Genomic DNA, 19,843 nt, shown 5'->3' on the forward strand with positions numbered 1-19,843 from the left:
AAAAGTCCTTTTATGGTATTGATACATAGAAGGGGTAAACAATGAACTGATTTGTCCAAAAAAAAAAAGTACTACACATATATGTGTTTTCATAATATGTCTAAGTTTATTAGTACAGAAAATAAATCTGAATTTCGGACATGATTTCTAAAGGTAAAGCGAACTTGAGCCCAAGGTAAAGCCAATGTATGGTCCATAGATAGGGATGGTAAAAAATTCTGATTTTGACGGGTTTTGGTTTAATCCTATTAGTTAAGGTTAGATTTTTTTTTTATTTTAAAATTGAGTTCGAAGAAGGTCAAGTGAAATTAGAAAAAATATTTGGATTGGGTCAGGTTGGGAGCAGGGTAAATCTGTCTCGCCCTCTCTCAAGATACTTGTAAAAATACTCTTAATATATATATATATATATATATTAAATTTTTGCTTTTAATAAATAAATATATTAAATTTTAAGTCTAAACTCAAAAAAATTAATCTTATTTACTTCAAAATAAAACAACTAAATTAAATATGGATCATGTTAGGACAAAATCAAGTTTTCAATTAAATTTCGAGTTCAGATACAAGATAAATTTTTTTAAGAGTCAAGAACAAGTTGAAATTGAAACTGTCTATCTTTCCATAGATACCATCATAATTAAGATAAAAAAGTGGAAATGATTTCTTTTGGCTAGACAGAACCCTTTTTGGCTTTTTTTATTCTAATAATATAAAAATAATAAATTATCCGAAATAGAATAAATTAAATACTTAATTACGAAAATAAATATAACGTAGAGTAACCAGGCAAAAAATACTAGTGAGGCCGCACCGGCTGATTACTGTATATTTTATCTATTTTCATAATTAAGTAATTAATTTATTTTTTTATATTATTAGGGTAAAACACCTAATTATATTTTTCTTCAAAAAAAAGGTCGGCCGACGTACTAACAAAACCTGCTGGCCATTCGGATTTTCCGACAGGGAATCTTGTCTTTCCCTTTAAATGCCAAATGGATTGAACAAGTGTTTATATACTTTTGGATCTAAGATTCTGTAATTAAAAAAGAAGAAGAAGAAAACCTTCTGTTTTATAATTAAATAAATTGAAATAAAGGTGAATAAAATATACTGGAGTGAAGACCAGATACAGATCTGGATCGTGCCCTAAGTAAAGCCCATAAAAGAGTAGCACTTCAATTCTTCAAATCTTTTTTTTTTTTTTTTTTGCTTCAGGTAAATCTTCTTTGTGATTGCTTCGTTGCTTGTATTTGATTACAACACTATTATCAAAGTCTTTGTTTTAATTCTTCGAATTATCCTTGTCCTTTATCCTTCTCTTTTTCTTGTTAAATTTATCAAATGATTTTTGCAATAATTGTGCTTGTTTCTTCATTGAGAAAGTATAATTGGGTGTTGAAGATTATGGAACGATATTGGATTTCATTGGGGTTAATCGTTATTTGATTGTTAATTTGAACTGGATTTTGTGATCATGATGAAGCATCTTTAGGAACTATTGGTGTAGCCAAAGCAGTTTTGTAGGGTTGAGGATTTTATTATTTGGTTGGTTGATGAATTATACTTGCTTATAGAAGAAGGAAGTTGGTAGATGGAATGTTAATTCTACTGTCTGACCTTTTTTTTCTTTTTTTAATTTCTTTTTACGATCCAGAGAATCCATGAAAGTTCCATTGGTAATATCTTTGTAAATTGTGATACATGAAAACGGCCAGTTTTCCTGAAGCTAATCAAGTATATATGTTATCACCTTTGTTTTGCTTAACTTTATGATGAAGTAAACTATTAGTCGTGATTCTTTTTACTAATATTTAGTTTTTATATTATTATTTATTGCAACACAAGTACTGCCGTTGCTGATATTTGATATTAGAAAAAGGGTGAAGGGTTTTGATATATAAGCTATTACACAAAGTCTTATAAGAATCTTGATAAGGTGCTTCTTGAACAAATTTTTGCAATTATGAAGTGAGTTTGTGAATGTCACTGATATCAAGCATTGAAGAACTGAAATAAATGAAAATAATTGAATTTTTTATTCACAGATCATGATATCAAATTGGAAGTTAAAAGGTTTTGAAATGTTTCTTTTCCTTTTATGAAGATCTTTGAAGATTTATAATTACTTCTTTGTCACCATCAGAAGCCATAATACATTGCAGTCTTATCACTATTATATAACCATGTCAAGGAGGCCTGTAAACCCTGCTCGGCGCTTTGCTGATGGCGGAAGCATCCCTTTTGTTGGCTCAGTACAGTCTAAGACACGTTCATCACCATTCTTATCTATTGGGCTTTTGGTTGTGGTAACTTCAACTTCCATCTTGCTTTTTGTCGTCTTTGTTTTCTTCATTTATGTCACTTTGTGTTAGAATTTTACTGTCAATAATGGTTTTTTTGGTTCGCTGCCATGTTCATTTTCTTGTTCTTCATCTCTGTTAGCTTTCTTAATAGAATGTTTTTAGTTTTACTGTAAAGTGCACCTAAAATGCAAGAATAATGATCAACTCGCTTATTGAAATTTCAGGGTGCAATTCTTCTAATTGGCTATTTGCATTATGGTTCAGGTTTCTTTTTTCTGCCCTCTTTTTGAACTTCTTTTTCTTAGATGCAATACCTGAGCTATTAAGGTTCATGAAGTAATCTCTATATCAGGCTAATTGAGCTACTGAGATTGAAAAATACTAGCTCTTGTCTTCCTACATAACTTGTAGTTATGTGCTTTCTTTTATTTCTGTTTTCAGTTAATTATTTCTTTTGTTGGTTTCCAGGGGGATCCACCACTGTAAAAGAGGCACTAAGTAAAGTTGAAGGTAAATGCTTATATTGTCTTGTTATTATAGTTCCCAAGTTTCTGAATTATTGGGGTACGAGTATGAAGTGGTGTTGATCTATGATGCTGCAGTGCAGTCTATGAGGAGGTTATGCAAGAATGACTTTTAGAATGCATCAGTAAAGTTTCCAAATATTTCCTGTTTGATTTTCTGCTAGTTGTATATTACTAAATGATCTGTAAATGGGATTCTCAATATTGAAATGCCCACCTAAATGGATTTCCTAAATTTTGGAACTTTATCAATCATCTGCAGTTCGATAACACTTTAGGATAAATTTACTTTTACATTCATATTTCTTTCATTGGCACTTGTAAATAGTAGAATGAAATGGTAATTTTGCTCTTGAGGATTCGAGGCTGCAACTATTCAATTTATTCTCTGCCTTTTCAAATTGTTGGAGTGTCCATTTCCCAAAAGGAAAGATGAGGAAGTTCGTACTGCTCATTTTGATGAATTTGCAGGTGGTTCTTCATGCACATTAGAAGTTCAGAGAGCACTACCTGTTCTGAAGAAGGCTTATGGTGACAGCATGCATAAGGTACTGCATGTAGGCCCGGATACTTGTTCAGTGGTCTCCAAGTTATTAAAAGAAGATGATACTCAAGCCTGGGGTGTGGAGCCATATGACTTAGATGATGCTGATGCTGGTTGCAAAAGTCTTGTGCATAAAGGCATCGTGCGTGTGGCAGATATCAAGTTTCCTCTTCCATACCGTGCAAAATCCTTCTCCCTAGTCATTGTGTCAGATGCCTTGGATTACTTGTCTCCTAGGTACCTTAATAGAACTCTTCCAGAACTGGCGAGGGTATCATCTGATGGTGTTATTATATTTTCTGGTAATGTCCTCATTGTGTTTGTTATGTTTGAAATAAAATAATATTTTATTTTCAATATTTGTCTGCATGTACTAAAAAGAAAACCAAAACTTAAACCTGATTTGACTAGGGCATGGAGCTTTCGTTAGCTACTTTATGTGATGAAATACTAACTGGGCTGAGATTGCTAATTTCTATACTAATCAATATCATAAAGTTAATGGCACCTGACTTTTTTTAAGTTTTTTAATATTGCAATCTTGCATGCTACTTTTATGTTTCATAGTTACTTAATTCAGGTTCTGTACTTTCCTGCTGATGCATGTATGATTCCTTGAGCAGGTTATCTAGGTCAGCAGAGAGCTAAGGTTACAGAGCTATCCAAATTTGGTCGTCCTGTAAGTGTGATTGATCACATTTTGTATTTTGACTAGAGTCTAAGGTCAACTTGAGCTAAGATAAGCTAGCAGTAGCATTTGCTTGAAGTGAAGCAATGAGTCCAAATATGCTGTGGGGTGCTCTGAATTTTCTTGCCATGCAAATGAATAAAATCTGTGGGATTTAAACTTGAAGAAGCGTTCTGATACTGTGAAATCTATGTTTATTTTTTTTCATTTTTGTGAAGGCCAAATATCGAAGTTCAACTTGGTGGATAAGATATTTTGTTGAGACTAAACTAGAGGAGAATGAAGCCGCTGCAAACAAGTTTGAACAAGCATCAACGAAGAGGTCATACAAGCCAGCTTGTCAAGTTTTCCACTTAAGGTCGTTACATTAATGGCATCAAGTTGAGACATTCCACCAATCAAGTCGGGGTCATCGATCTGAAAAGCATCCTCCTTTTACCCAAAGGGCAAACAGTGTTGTGATTAACAAGGCCTTTGGAGTAACTCACATTTTTGCTTGAAGTTTTAATGGTGGAAGTGAGTTCACTTGGAAGTGTACTACATGTATTATTATTTCTAGTCTCCAGACAAATTTTTTTTTTTGTTTCCAAGTCTTAAATATTTGTGTTCTACACATTTTGCCCAAGTTCATCGTTTTGGGCCTCGGCCCTAAAAATCACAGAAAAGAAAAAAGAAAAGGTAGTTAATGCTTAGCAAATTTATTTAGTGTTCAAAGGTTAACGATTGCCGCCATGGCAACAGCAAATATGCTATCATCTCTTTTCCCTTTATTCTCACTCGTATGCTTCATCTCAATCTTTTGCCTTCTCTCTCTTTCTAAAAAAGCCTCCATTTCTTCTTCTTCCCCAACGTATCCCCACTTCCATCTAGTAAAACCCACCATGGTCACCGGTAACATCGAGCCCAATGCCACCTCCGGTTCTAACCCTTATACGTCGAGCAGCTCTTCATGCGATTACTCTGACGGGTCGTGGATCCACGACCCGGATGTGAGATTTGATCGATATGACAGTAGCTGCAAGGAAATATTCAAAGGATGGAATTGCATTCTGAACAAAAAATCAAACGGTCGAGATATCGTTAAGTGGCGATGGAAACCTCGTAACTGCCATCTCCCGCCCTTCGATCCTCTCAAGTTTCTTCACACTTACAGGGATACTAATATCGGTATTCTCATCTCTCATGAGATTTTGAAATTAGAGAAAGTACGAGCAAAATTGAATTGTTTGTTAGTATGTTTTTGTGAAGCTAATTGAAGCAATTAGGGTTCTATTTTCTATTCTTTTTCTTTTTAGTTATGATGGACTCTATTTTGATTATGTTGCGCTTTTATTAGTTGCACTTAACCAATATTCAGCAGTGTAGGGTTTGTTGGTGATTCCCTAAACAGAAACATGTTTGTTTCTTTGTTTTGCGCTCTGAGACGTGTGGCCGGTGATGTGAAGAAATGGCGTCCGTCTGGAGCTGATCGTGGCTTTACTTTTCTTCACTATAATCTTACCATTGCATATCATCGAACTAATCTTTTGGCACGCTATGGTAGGTAAGCTTGTTTTAAGCCTTTATTTTTAACCATAGCTAGTGGGGTGTTTTGCTTTGTGTTTTTGTTCCACGGTCTGGGCTGGTGTTTGGAGTGACTGTACTATTCTTGGTAGCGATTAATGTGGTTCACTCTGCCTTGTTTAATGCAGCTGGTCAGCTAATAGTAATGGTGGCAAGTTGGAAGATCTTGGATATAAAGAGGGTTATAGAGTTGATGTTGATATTCCGGAAGGCACTTGGGAAAAGGCTCCAGGCTTCCATGATATACTCATCTTTAACACAGGACACTGATAGTTTTTATTTTCCATTTTAATATGTTATAGACTGTTGATGATATGGTAACATATGTTTATGTTCTTGTTTGTTGGTCCTGAGTTTTCCTTTTTGATTCTATGGTCATATTAAACAACATGCCAAAATTGGATCCTAATGCATGCTAAAATGTTGTTGAGCTTGGATGTCGATATAGCAAGATATATGCAATATTCAAAGCGTTTTGGCACTGGTTGTGTAATTTGTAAATATGTTTGTTCCTGGTCACAACAATTTCTTGTTATTCCAATCCATATGTTTCCATGTAGTATCAGAGATTCCGGACTTAGATTACCATTTTGATTTTTTCTTCCATAGGTGGTGGGCTCCTTCAAAATTTGACCCAATCAAGTCACCCATGCTTTTCTTTGAAAGGGGTCTGCCCTTGATCCCTCCTATTCCTCCCGATGTTGGATTTGATAAGGTTTTGAAACACACGGTATGTTATCGCACATGGTGTTTAATGTAATTTAATTTTTTAATAAGATTCACACAGGGTGCTTTCAAAAGAAAGCTTATTTGCTTGCTGCTGCCTGGACAAACTCGGATTGAGCTTGAACTGACTGAATGCTCCTATACCTTGTCCTCGTAGAGGCATACAACTCTCAGCTTTGGCAGAGTTATACCTACTAATTTTCGTTTGTTATGATCATCATTCTGAGTAATTTGGAAATAATAATATACTCCTATGATGTGAACATCCCTGATTAATATATATATATACATATACATATACATATACATATACATATACATATACATATACATATACATATACATATACATGTGTGTGTGTGTGTTTACCCACTCATAATGTGTTATATTGTTGATTAGCAGATACGGTTTGTGGAGAAAACAATGCGACCAAGTGCTATTAAACTTTTTTGTACACGATCACCCAGACATTTTGAAGGAGGTGATTGGGACCAGGGTGGTTCATGTCAGCGGTTACAGCCTTCATCACCAAAAGAAGTGAGTCTCTTTCAATTATCACTATTATTTTCTAGTCACACTGAACATTATAATTGGTTAGTTAAAGTGTGACCTGCATTTTATTATAAGTTCAACTACTTTCATCTATTTTTGAGGAAGAAACTACTCGTGCGTTGGTTTGTTTATGCTTGGAATCAACGTTTGAAAAGGTTTGGATCCATTTTTAGGTGGAAGAACTCTTCTCATTGACGAAAAATGGTATGAATATGGAAGCACGCCTTGTGAATCTACACCTGTACAAGTCTCTCAAGGGATCAAATTTCCACATCTTAGATATTACCCACATGAGCGAGTTCAGAGCAGATGCCCATCCTTCCACAACTGGAGGAAAGAAACATGATGATTGCATGCATTGGTGCTTACCGGGAATTACAGATACATGGAATGACTTGTTTGTAACTCATCTTAACAGTCTTAAAATTAGAAACTGATCTATTATTATTATTAAACTAACATCTTACTTTATATATATTTATCGATATTGATTCCTTATGCTTTTAAGAAGAAATTTGTTAATTTTTAAAGTCATTTCTGGTGATGGTTCAAATTGTTATCTCTGTTTCAACCATGTCTTCATTCTCTATCTCTCTGTATTTGTGCTTGAGAGTTGAGGCTTAAAATATTTTCCTCAAATGGGGTCTATATAAAAGGGCCTCTGTCAAATTAAAGCTTTAAGATTGGATTGTATCAATGGAAATGTTTAAGCTATTATTATTCTTTAGCTTTCACAGAGCGCCTGAAAGTAAACATTTCCTTTGATTGAAACTAAAGAAAACCGAAACGAAAATGGCAAATTCCAACGCGAAATGTAGATATTGCATCATAAAAGAGGAGGTCAATCGATGAGCATGGTCCATCCCAGCTTGTCCTCGATCAGACCAGTTTGAATCCCTGTTAGTGTTGCATGCAATTTCTGAGCCAGTGTTTCTGCTCCCAGTTTGTATCCGATCCTACATTAATATGATCGATAAGAAAAACTGATAATGGAAGTAGCAACTAAAACGATAACTGTAATCTCCAACCCCGCAGTCAGCATGAAATTGTATTTAATTGAAACATTTGCAGCCAATCATCCTTTTGACAGATTTGAGCAAATAAAGGAATTCTAAGATATTATTATCCTTACCTTTTGCCCTGGTAGGTTATACTTGCAACAGACTTCACAACCATAGCTGTTCCTGTGCAAAAGACTTCTTCAGCATCAAACACCTCCTTGATCGGAATAGCTCGTTCCTCAACCTGACAACCAGAGATCCGGACTCCAGGGTTACTAGGCACGCGAATACATATATATAGATAGTTATTTCTGATGAGTTACCTGGTATCCAAAATCAGATGCAATTTCCATGATGCTTTTTCTTGTGATTCCTGGGAGGATTGTCCCATGAGTTGTTGGAGTTGAGATAACATTTCCCTGTATTTGAATACACATATGACTGTTAATATGCTTCTGTTTTTTAGCAATTTTTCTCATGTCCTTCACCATCCACCCTACAAACTACTCCAACACCCCCATCAGTTTTACCTTGAGAATGAAGATATTGCAAGCAGAACCTTCCTCAATGTTGCTTCCAGTCAATGCATCCAGAAATAAGAGATCTGAGAACCCTTTAGCTTTTGCTTCAGTTAATGGCTTGTAAACCTGCATGCACAATCAAAAAATAGTCAACAAAACCAACATTAACACAATCATGCACCAAAAAGAAATGAAACAGCAAAACCAGTTCTTACGGGCGAGTAATTCGTGACAGCTTTAATGCCTCCGGTACCACCAGGAATAGCTCTATGGACATTGTCTTCAACCATCAAGTTCAGATCACCCTTCAACAATAAAGTATTATTTAACTCCCATACATGCTTGACTTTTAATGAAGCTTCAAGACAGCAGCATACCTTATGATAATTGCCCACTGGGGAAGCATACACTAAGAATGTGTAATCTGATGATGGTTTCACTCCCAGATTTCGACCAGTTGCCATAAGCAAAGGCCTAACGTATAAAGATCCTCTCCCATAAGGTGGTACCTGTATCATATAAACATTATTAACTTACTACACAAATTCTTTGGCAAGAAGAAGAAATTATTTTCCGGTAGAGTGTAAAGTCTTAAGTTGAATACCCATCTCTTGTTAGCCAGCACAGTCTTTTTGACAGCATCCATGAATTGGTCAACGGTTGGTGATGGCATGCACATTCGATCCGCACCCATCTTCATCCTCAGAGCATTCTCTTGAGGTCGGAAGAGCAGAATCCCCTCGTCTTCCTTCCTATACGCCTTTAGTCCCTCGAATAACCCCTGTTGCCACCATTTGTTTTAGCCTTAGGTGTCCATATCTGAACCGGATAACATAGAATAGCGGTAATGAGTTCTCACCTGGCCATAGTTTAATATTCCAGATGAAGGGCACATCTCAATGTTGCCAAAGCGAGTTAAGGTTCCATTGAAGAACTTTTGTTCTTCTTCAGTGAAATTCATGACGTACATATAATCAGTCTTAGTTAGAGCAAATCCAAGTTCATCCCAATTCACATTCGCATATTCTGCCTTCTCCCTGCTGTAACAATACAAAATCATTAGAAAAGAAAAAGCAGAAAGAAAAACAAAACGATGCATATAGGCAATGTTAATCTTACCATTCCACCTGCTCTTGTTTAGATAAAGAACCCATTAGAAATGTTAATTTTGTTGAGGAAAAGGCAAGGAAACGAAAATGGGAAGGAAAAACCAAATTGGGTTTTGTTTACTTACTGTGAAACTAGTGAGTGTTGAAGGGTTTATATAGGAAAAATAAATGCATTTTATTTATAAAAAATGGAAATATGAAATAGGGTACGTGGGATTAAGTTTCCATTGAATTCTTTAACCAAAAAAAGGAAATATATATATATAAAATGACTCTCATGGTTTCACACCTACCTGAGGAGATTCCTTTTGACTGTCCATGCATTGATTTCTATTTGTTTGCATATGAATTAGATAAGTTCAATGTTTAAAAAAAAAAAACTACTGCATTAGTTTGTATTTGTTTTGATTTTTAAAAATGAGTTTTTCTGGGTTATTTTATTAAAAATTTTAATATTAATTCAATTAATACGGTGTTGTAGCAACAACTTCAAGGTCGTGGGTTTAAATAGGCTTAAATGTTTAATAACATTTTCTAATTTAAAGATTTAGAAATTAGAGTAATTTAAAATTACTATGAATAATTTTGATAATATTTTAAACTCTGAATTAGAAGGTAAACTTTAAAGTTTAAGATTTAGATTTAAAATTCAGAGTTGTATCAATCATCCTAAAGCATTGGAAAAATTATTGTAAAGTTTTAGTAAGGAATCCAGTACAATCTATATTATAATATCTTAATCAATCCTCTTTTGTTAGGTACTACTTAATTACTCCTTTATGGTTGATTTCTTTCCACCGGGAATTATGTACTACAAATTAATATTCTCTTTCTATTCAATTGAGACCAATACTTTGGCAAAAAGAATCAAGGAATAAAACCAAGACTTTGAAGTTCAACCCAAAGTATGAAGTATATATAGATACTAAAGATTAAACAAATCTCATTATAGCATTTTATTATACAACGCTTAGAACTCAAATATTAAACTAAAATTCAATTGGTAAATTTTATGAATTCATTTCTTCATTCAACAACCATATATATATATATATTTAAAATAGCCAGCTTTGTAGGTGTAGTTATGATCTTAATTTGACCAAATAATAATCTCTCCAATTTACAACATCAATATTCTCAAGTTTTATTGATTGTATTGCTATTGTTACCTGTAAATTCTGTACTCACAAGTCTGTAATGGACCAATGAGAGGTGTAGCACAGGGCCTTAGCTGCAAAATATTAAGAAAAAAATAAAATAAAAGAGGAGTTGAGAAAACAGAGGTTTAAAGTAAGAAGAATGAAATACCTTCAGGTTGGAGAAAAGGGTTTCAAATGTTGAAAGTTGATTCAACTTTGCACAACAAATGCTTCGACTGAACATGAACATGGCTTTTTGGGTTCAAACCTCTGAAACTTGTGGGGAAGATAAAAGGAGTGTTGGTAATGGTAGCAATCAATGGAGAGGTTAGGAGAAGAGATTACTTCCACTTATACTCTTTCATTAATGTTTGGTTGTAACCGTATTAATCCCACCTCTATTTCGGTTTTCTACTTAATCATAAAATGGATCTAACATTATCATTATGTATTGGGTAAACTACACTCTTCATCACTCATCTTTCAACCCATTTCTTTTTTGGTCATCCAAGTTTAAAATTTTCTATTTCACACAATACTTATTCATTTAATCAATTTCATCCTCAAACACATATAATTAAATGATTATTGTATATTACGCTGCTTATATGTAATTATATTTATGAAGCTCAAATATTCATTTAGGCCACCGAACTTGACACATTCTCTCAAGTTGGTGCTTATGTTTTTTCTTGTCCCAGGATGGCACTTTAATTTTTATTCCGTCAAGAGTTTTGATATTTTCTGTAACAGTGTTAAATATAAGGCACATAACACTCTTAGATTGTGACACGTGACACAGATGATGCTATAATATGTTTTTTATAAAAATATTTAAAAGTAGAAAAATATATAATTTATATAATTTTTTAAAATATAAAAGAAATTATAAAATATATATATCTAAAAATTAAAAATAAACAAAATGTAAAATTCAAATTAGAAAAAGTGAAAATCCGAAGAAATTATATATTTTGTTGCAAACAGATGGAAATAAAATGTATGCATGAGTACAGATTGTGACACGAGTTGATATTATGTAGTTGTATTTGTGTTTTGTTTGTTCGAGGGGCTATGAAACAATAAAAGGGGGAAACCCCTTGAGACCGACACATCCATGGGTGACGTCAAAAATGACAAATAAAATCAGACATGGTAGTGTGAGTGTCCCAACACAGCTATGAATGGACACAGCGGAACCAACTATTTGCAACCAAAAAACAGACGCTATCCCAGCATATATTGAATAAAACATTCAATTAATTACGCATTAAATATTTCTGATTTTTTCATTTTTTTTATAATATAAAAATTCAAAATATTTAAAATGTTAAAGTAAAAGTAAAAATAAAAATCTTCTTATTATTTTTATAATATAAAAATTTGAAATATTTTACTATGATTATTTAGATTTTAAAAAAAAAAATATCACAATTTAAGATCACACAGGCAGACCCACAATGAAAAATACAACGGAGCCCAATAAAATGAGTCTGACCATACGGTAGGGGTGTTCATTCGGTTAACCGACCGGTTAACCGACCCGAAATTACTATAACCGAATTAACCGACCTTCCAAAAATTTTAACCGTTAACCGAACCGATTTTTTTTAAAAAAAATTTAACCGAACCGAAATTTTTTCGGTTAATAAGGTCGGTTAACCGAATTAACCGAAAATTATGTATTTTTATTTTGGTTAAAATTACCCAATTACCGAATTAACGAATTACCGAATTAACCGAATTAACCGAATTACCGAAAAACACCGAATTACCAATTTTTTTATTTTTATTTTAAAATTTTTAAAATTTATAAATTATTAAAGTAAATTGGGTTTTAGACTTTAGTAAATTGGGTTATCTTTTAGTTTTAGTTTTATTGGATTGGGTAATTGGGTAAACTTTAGTTTTAGTTTTATTGGGTTGGGTAATTGAGTTTGGGTTGGGTTGGATAATTTTATTTATTAATTTTTTCGGTTAACCGAAAATTTTCGGTTAACCGACCGGTTTCGAACAATTAATCGTTAACGAAAAATCATAAAAAATTAACCGACTTCGATCGAAAAAAATTCGGTTAACCGACCGATTAACCGAATTCGGTCGGTTAACCGAATTTTTTCGGTTTTACCCGAATTATGCACACCCCTACCATACGGGTTAAACAAAGCCAACCAACAAAATAACCTAGAAACTAAAATAAAACAGAAAAAAATAGATAAAAAAAAAATCCCAGTTTCATCAAAGCTGGCACCCGCTAAATGTCATCTTTATTCATTTCGACGGTTCAAGTCCCTAGGAAGCAGTTTCCAAAAACCATCAAACCATCACCTGTTTCCTCTTTCTCTTCCGAACCCGATATGCATCCAATAGTCAAGCTTTAATCTGGTTCTCTTCTCCTTCGCGATCCAACCTCCGATGCGTCGTGCTCAGGCAGTCTTCCAATAAGGTAAGTCTGTAACCCATCTCTCATAGCTTCCCTGACTAGTTCGTGTGCCATTAAATTTGCAGATCTTGGAATGTGATTAAATAGTATCTGATGAAAGAACCTTATATGATGCTGTATGTTTCTTATCGAATCCCCTATCACTGACCTATCCACTAGATCTGGATTGCTTTTCTTTAAGACTGATGTCGAATCCCCTTCTATTATTACTGATGCATATCCCCTTCTGTTATTACTAATGCATATCCCATCTGTTTCCCCAATAATACTGCTTGGAGACACGCGTGGGCCTCTACTGTGAACGGAGAAGCAACCTCCCCGTGAGCCACCGTTTTAGGGACGAGAATCTCCCTAGAAGCATTTCTTGCCACCACCGCTGAAACCGATTTGGCCTGTGGCACATCAAATGCCGCGTCGAAGTTCATTTTAATATCTGACTCGTTCAGAGGGCACCATTCCATATTCACACTTTCCTTGGTTAGTTTTTTAATCTCACACTCATCCATTTCCTTTATATACCTTGTGACCCATGCCTCAATACCATAACCCATGCTCCTCTTCCCCTCATGTAACCCCTTATTTCTATCGGTCCAAATCGCCCATAAGGAGCAGCAAAATATTCGGCATTGCAAACCAGTACTGCTATTGAACACCCAAGTAAGCCCCACTCCCAACTATCCAAGTTTGTTTCTGTCAATACCCAATCAAGACTTAAACTTTCCCAAACTTCTCATCTTAACAACCCCTCCACATTTCGGGCACGCTACCTCCGCTACCAATCTTTTTAGGCACAAATTAGCTAGATTAGGGATGAAGTTCCAAGAAATTTTCCAAATTAAAATATTAATTTTTGCTGGGATATAAATGTTCCATAGTTTTTTGTAAAAAAAATTCAGCTCGGTTAAACTTTCCCAAACTTCTCATCTTAACAACCCCTCCACATTTCGGGCACGCTACCTCCGCTACCAATCTTTTTAGGCACAAATTAGCTAGATTAGGGATGAAGTTCCAAGAAATTTTCCAAATTAAAATATTAATTTTTGCTGGGATATAAATGTTCCATAGTTTTTTGTAAAAAAATTTCAGCTCGGTCTATATATAACTAGGACTAGAATTACCTTCATGTAATAGTTTGTACGCACTTCGCACAGAAAACTCCCCTAATGGCTCTTCTCTCCAAACCATCATATCATCATGGGCTTCCACTGCTAAGGGGATTTTTAATATTAAAAGGTAGAATTAATAAGCTTAATTTTCCATTCTCTTGATTGTGCATCAATTAAGTCCGGAACCATATTGACCTCATCATTGTTAATGTTTGACAACACCTCATAACATGCAGCCCTTGGAAGCCACGTATCAGCTATAATTGAAAAATTGTCCCCGGTTCCTACCTGCCAACACATTCCATCCTACAGCAAACCCTTACCTGCCCACACATTCTTCTAGGTAGAAGAAGGTAGATTCTCTAACTCAGCATTTAAAAAATCAGTATTTGGGAAATACTTAGCTTTTAGAACACGCAACAATAATGAATTTGGATAATTTATAATGCGCCATCCCTGTTTTGCTAATAAGGTAACATTGAACTTGGTCAAACTATGAAATCCCAATCGCCCATTCTCCTTTAATTTGCATAGCGGTCCCATGGATCCCTTTTTTCCCATGACCTTTTTGCCACCAAAATCGAGCTATTGTACTTTCCAATTCGCCACAAAAGGACTTTGAGAGTAAGAAACATGCCATAGAATAAGTAGGGATAGCCTGCAAGATTGCTTTTATAAAACCACCTTTCCCCCTTGCGATAGAAATCTCACACTTCAATTCTCAATTCTTTGCTTCATACAACCCTTTAAAATCTGGAAAGAAGCTTTTTTATTATTATTTTCCCTACTACATATGGCAATCCTAGGTATCGCTCCATATTATTCGAATTCCTTACTCCAAGGATGTCAGATACAACATGTCTAATCCTTTCAGAAGTATTTGTACTATAAAAACAGTGAATTTGTCATAATTCACACATTGCCCAGAACATCTCTTGTATTCCCTCAAAATTAACTTTAAAATTTTTGATTCCCCTTCACTTGCTTCCCCAAATAGAATACAATTATCGACAAATAGTAAATGCGAAATTGGAGGGCCCCTTTACTATTTTGGCACCTTTGATCAAACCATCCTTCAAGGTTAGTCTCATAAGCGATGAGAGACCCTCACTACAAATCAAAAATAGAAAAGGACTCAGTGGATTCCCTTGTCAAAGCCCCATTGTCGGTTTAAAAATTGCCTCTGCTTTCTCATTCACGATTACTAAGTATGAGATAGTTGAGATGCATTTCATAATATTCTCCACCCACGAAGTAAGAAATCTCATTCATAGCATCATTGCCCTTAGGAAAGACCATTCAACTCCATCGTAAGCTTTACTAATGTCCAACTTTAGTGCTATGAACCTTTTCTTCCCTATTCTCTTTTATCAAAAAGTATGCAAAATCTCATAAGTAGAACATTATCTGAAATTAGCTTACCCGGCATAAAGGCGCTTTGAGGGTTATCAATGCAAGCTTCTAATATGTGTTTAAATTGGTTAATAATCATCTTTGTTACCATTTTATGCAGAACATTACATAAACTAATTGGTTTAAAATTCCTTAAGTTCGTCGGAGGAGAAACTTTAGGAATTAACACAATATTAGTAACATTAAAAGATTCCACAGGCATGCCTTTTTTTAAAACACCCAAACAGAAGTTGACTACATCACTCCCCATAATATGCCAGAACTGTTGGAAAAATAAAGCTGAAAATCCATCATCTCCAAACGCCTTTGTTGGACCCATTTCCTTCAAAGCCACCATGACCTCCTTCGTATATTTGGCAATTAACTTTGAATTTACCTTCTCTGAGACGCATCTCTTAATTCCAAAAAGGATATGATCAATATTCCCAAACCCCTTTGACAAGAAAATATTTTGAAAATAGTTTCGAGCAATGTTCTCCATTTCTCCCTCATCACTAGTCTCTCTCCCATCTTCATGCATTAAACTCTGAATAGTATTCCTTATTTTCCTCTGTAGCGTAATTATGGAAAAATTTCGTATTTTTGTCTCATAACTTCAACTAATTAGCACGAGCCCTTAGTTCCCAATACATCTCATCCTTATCAATCTCGAGCTTTAGATGGATTTTTGCATCAATTAATTCTACTAAATTCTCATCAATTCTTTCACTTTCCATCAAAACCTCTAATATTTTCGTCAACTTCTACTTTTGACTTACCCTTTTGTATTTAATTGAGGCCGCCCATCATGCTAAACCATGTTGTAACCTATTCAATTTCTCCAAGATGTTGTCTGTAAGAGCCCATTTTTGCCCGGCCCATAAACCAACAAAATAAACCAAATTAAAAAAATAAATTATTAACAGTCCAGTTTACAACAGTAAGCCCAGTTAACCCAAACCCAGAACTAAAGCCAAATTAACCCAAATACTAAACCTAAACCCAGATTACTACCCCAAAATCAAGCCTAATTACCTGCAGCCCAAAACAGAGAAAATTAGCAATAGGAACCCTAGACAGTAAACTCTAGCGCCGCAGTAGAGCCAGGCCTCCTTTCGTGCGTGCGCCACACACCTTCAAGCCGCTCTTCGCTCGCGTCACTGTACGACCTCCGTACACCTGCAAAGGACAAACAAACGCAACAAATGAAAAGAAGGGCCAACAACAGCAGAAAATACACACGAAAAACGCAGCAGAGAAAATGAGTAGAAAAACAATAACAGAGAGGATTTTGTATTATTTTTATTTTTTATATTTTGTATTTTCGGGGGCTATAAAACCCCATTTTTCTGTATTGAAGGGGATCTTTTTTCCTTTTTCTTACGCATATTCGAATACAAAAAAGACAGAAGATTGAATACAAAAAACAAAAAAAAAAGGATATTCAAAGAAAAACAGAGTTTCGTAAGGTGATTTTTGAATTTTTTTACTTTTCTTTGTTCTTTTTTTTACTCAGTAGATAAATAACGTGAAATAAAAGAAAAAGGGAAGATGAACCTCACCTTTGCGCGCCATTGGAGCCATCCTCTACTCTGTCCGAATCAAAATGAGAGAGAGGAGAGTTCTGGCTTTCAAGGCAGCGGAGAGGAAAGGGGCTTACCTGTGTATCAGAACCGTCGAGTCATCGAGTCCTAGGCCGCTTCAGAGTGGTCGGAAATCGAGAGGGACGGAGGTTGATTGCGGCGCGATTCTGATTGAAAGGGGCTAGGGTTTTAGTTTGTTTCTGTTTTTAGTTTTCGTTTATTTATTTATTTATTAGTTCTGTAAAGCATCAAACAACACCGTTTAGAGACGTGCGACCCGCGCGGTGACTCGACCTGGGGTAGGATCCGCGCATTTTAGTTCAAGGGTCTATTTGCACGACGAGTCCCTATGTGTTTGGCGTAATTGCAATTTGATTTTCTTCAATTTTTTCAATTTGTACAGCATATTTGATTTAAATTTCATTTCGATCCTTATTTAAAACGGCATCGTTCTCACTATTTAGATTTGAGCATTCAAACTTTGCGTTTAATTATTATTTTAGTCCCGTTGAGTTTAATCAATCACCAATTTAGTCCAAATTTGTGTATTTTATCCTTTTAATTTGGTATTTAATTAGTTTGTTTAGCACATTTTTTAAATATGATAAATCTTGTTTTGATATATTATTTTTGAAAAGATTAACATTAGCTCAATATTTAACTTTAGATAGTATTTTTAAATTTACTATTATTATAGTTTAAAACATAATAAGTTATTATTTTAATTTGTTATTAATATTTTGAATTCATCATAAACTAATATTTTGAATCTATTGTATATATTTATTTAATTTTGGTTTTACCCTTTTATTATTTCTAATTTTATTTAAATTCCAATTTTAAATTCATTGATACTATTGTAATTATTGATTATCATTTTCAAATTTATTTCAAAATACTATTATACAATGTTTTTATTATTTTATTTCAAGTCTATTTTGAGATCATGTATAAATCTTTTTTAGAACGTTTGGCATAGGATTCATTAGGCGTAATTCCTATTTTATTATTTTGGGTATATTTTAGAAAATTGTACATTAATTTCTTTGATGTTTGGTTGTCGTATTGGCATTTGTATAATATTATTAAAACAATTGTTGCTATTTTTATTTGTATTTACCTATTGCTTGTTTGTTACTTCTTAGTATGTGTTTGAATTATCATTTATTTTTTTACATTACACATTAATTATGCTACATTCATTTTTCTTAAAATGTGTTTTGCTATAGCATTACAACCATTCTATCTCATAATTTTCAAAAAGGCCTGGTGTTCATAGTTTTCGAGAGAATTGTGCCCTAACTTACTGGGCTTCAGTTATTCTCGATGAACTTGGATAGCCAATTGCTTATTTTGGTAAAACCATACAATTGTAAAATAAAGCTTTTGAGACTTCAAAATGTTGGATCCTAACTTACTGGGTATGGCATTTTGTTATCTCGATTTTAAAATAAAGGTAATATTTGATGTTTAAGAATTTCGGGAAATTAAACCCTAACTTATTGGGTTTTAATTTGCCGTTTGACCCAAATAATCAGATATCATTCTCAAAATGTATAGGTTTTAAAAGTTAAGAGATGAATTTAATTTAGAGGATTTAAAATGTTGCACTCTAACTTACTGAGTGTGACGATTTATTTCTTTGAAATAAGTGAATCACATCATCCAATTTATTTTACTCAAATTTTCTTTTCAAAAGATCGTATTTTAAATCTTTTCAAAGTTTCGACATTAAGACATTAAACATTCAATTCGCTACCAATTTTGGGTGTTACGAGGGTGCTAACCCTTCGTCGTACGTAACTGACTCCCGGACCTATTTTCTCAAATCTCGCAGACCTAAAATTTATTTTAATGGTGAACCGATCACACCTTAATAAAAGATCGGTAGCGACTGCCATTTTATTTTTAAAGTCGATCCTCATTTTTTCAAATTTTAAAGATGGTTTCGACATCGTCTTTGGTGGACTACCAAAAACTTCTTACCTTTTCCTCAAAAGAATCCTTCTTCACCCACCATGCCTCAAAACGAGCTTTCCTTCTAGACAACTTATTCAATCTTGTGTCTGTTTGAATAAGGAGAGGGCAATGATCTGAAAAAGAGTGCGACAAATGCTGGATCACTGCAGATGAAAACAAATTAATCCACTCCACATTCGCCACTCTTCTATCCAACCTTTCTTGAATGTTAGTCTTTGGCAAATTCCCTTTTTCTCAAGTAAACCAAGTTCCCGAGCACCCCACATCCATTAACTGGTTATCCGCTAAAACATCTCTAAAAGCCGCCGTTCTCCTCTCATCCCTTGGTACCCCTTAAATTTCTTAGCAAGTTCTAAGAAACCTCTCTATTATGCGCATATGGTGAGCCATAGAATCAAGTGAACCTCCATTGCTTTTTGCCATCCCTTTCTTGTAATTCAACATCTATGTGAGAGTTTGAATAACTTTTTAGACTAACTGTAGCATTTTCCTTCCATGTTATACACAATCCACCTTTTGAACCAACCGATGTGATGTCAATCCAATTTAGAAATCCGCATCTCCTTCTTATACCCTCCATTCGCGCACTCTTAATCTTAGTCTCCATGAAGAATACCACTTGGAGATTATACATCTTCAGCAAATGCTGAAGCCTTTTGATAG

The 19,843-nt window shown here is 34.3% G+C and overlaps 3 protein-coding genes across 6 annotated transcripts; 2 read left to right on the top strand and 1 right to left on the bottom strand.

Moving 5' to 3' along the window:
• The first annotated feature begins 917 nt into the window (after positions 1-917).
• Positions 918-4,690, top strand: LOC105786057 (probable pectin methylesterase CGR3). Its single transcript, XM_012612319.2, has 7 exons — positions 918-1,221; positions 2,111-2,312; positions 2,534-2,573; positions 2,778-2,819; positions 3,305-3,679; positions 4,001-4,056; positions 4,284-4,690. Exons 2-7 carry the CDS (start codon positions 2,190-2,192, stop codon positions 4,434-4,436), a joined length of 789 nt encoding a protein of 262 aa, XP_012467773.1. The 5' UTR covers positions 918-1,221; positions 2,111-2,189; the 3' UTR covers positions 4,437-4,690.
• Positions 4,691-4,794: 104 nt separating this feature from the next.
• On the top strand, positions 4,795-7,440 carry LOC105786054 (protein trichome birefringence-like 13). The gene is made up of 6 exons (XM_052634388.1): positions 4,795-5,232; positions 5,431-5,608; positions 5,757-5,896; positions 6,237-6,358; positions 6,757-6,891; positions 7,080-7,440. The coding sequence occupies exons 1-6, from the start codon at positions 4,797-4,799 to the stop codon at positions 7,341-7,343; spliced, it is 1,275 nt and encodes a 424-aa protein (XP_052490348.1). The 5' UTR covers positions 4,795-4,796; the 3' UTR covers positions 7,344-7,440.
• Positions 7,441-7,594: 154 nt separating this feature from the next.
• Positions 7,595-10,990, bottom strand: LOC105786055 (branched-chain-amino-acid aminotransferase 6). Of its 4 annotated transcripts, none has more exons than XM_012612312.2 (10): positions 10,846-10,990; positions 10,707-10,768; positions 9,288-9,465; positions 9,033-9,209; positions 8,806-8,937; positions 8,644-8,733; positions 8,438-8,554; positions 8,231-8,326; positions 8,039-8,151; positions 7,595-7,862 (listed from the first exon to the last, which is right to left on the bottom strand). In XM_012612312.2, exons 1-10 carry the CDS (start codon positions 10,924-10,926, stop codon positions 7,748-7,750), a joined length of 1,161 nt encoding a protein of 386 aa, XP_012467766.1. In that variant the 5' UTR covers positions 10,927-10,990; the 3' UTR covers positions 7,595-7,747. The 4 variants fall into 4 exon arrangements, with proteins under 4 accessions (XP_012467766.1, XP_012467765.1, XP_012467769.1 ...); XM_012612311.2 differs by having other exon boundaries at positions 9,288-9,468; XM_012612315.2 differs by lacking the exons at positions 10,707-10,768; positions 10,846-10,990 and adding an exon at positions 9,548-9,687 and having other exon boundaries at positions 9,288-9,468.
• Positions 10,991-19,843: the final 8,853 nt, after the last annotated feature.

The sequence above is a fragment of the Gossypium raimondii genome, chromosome 1, assembly GCF_025698545.1.
Source record: "Gossypium raimondii isolate GPD5lz chromosome 1, ASM2569854v1, whole genome shotgun sequence".
Classification (NCBI taxonomy): Eukaryota; Viridiplantae; Streptophyta; class Magnoliopsida; order Malvales; family Malvaceae; genus Gossypium; species Gossypium raimondii.

What these genes read in the sequence shown, in the direction of transcription:
- LOC105786057 (XM_012612319.2), top strand. Translation starts at nt 2,190, where the DNA reads ATGTCAAGGAGGCCTGTAAACCCTGCTCGGCGCTTTGCTGATGGCGGA. An exon ending in GGCACTAAGTAAAGTTGAAG is followed by an intron (nt 2,820 to 3,304) that starts GTAAATGCTTAT and finishes ATGAATTTGCAG; the next exon opens with GTGGTTCTTCATGCACATTA. An exon ending in TATCCAAATTTGGTCGTCCT is followed by an intron (nt 4,057 to 4,283) that starts GTAAGTGTGATT and finishes ATTTTTGTGAAG; the next exon opens with GCCAAATATCGAAGTTCAAC.
- LOC105786054 (XM_052634388.1), top strand. Translation starts at nt 4,797, where the DNA reads ATGGCAACAGCAAATATGCTATCATCTCTTTTCCCTTTATTCTCACTC. An exon ending in CATCTTTAACACAGGACACT is followed by an intron (nt 5,897 to 6,236) that starts GATAGTTTTTAT and finishes TTTTCTTCCATA; the next exon opens with GGTGGTGGGCTCCTTCAAAA. An exon ending in ATAAGGTTTTGAAACACACG is followed by an intron (nt 6,359 to 6,756) that starts GTATGTTATCGC and finishes GTTGATTAGCAG; the next exon opens with ATACGGTTTGTGGAGAAAAC.
- LOC105786055 (XM_012612311.2), bottom strand. Translation starts at nt 10,926, where the DNA reads ATGTTCATGTTCAGTCGAAGCATTTGTTGTGCAAAGTTGAATCAACTT. An exon ending in TGTGAGTACAGAATTTACAG is followed by an intron (nt 9,469 to 10,706) that starts GTAACAATAGCA and finishes GTATTGTTACAG; the next exon opens with CAGGGAGAAGGCAGAATATG. An exon ending in CAGTGGGCAATTATCATAAG is followed by an intron (nt 8,734 to 8,805) that starts GTATGCTGCTGT and finishes TTATTGTTGAAG; the next exon opens with GGTGATCTGAACTTGATGGT.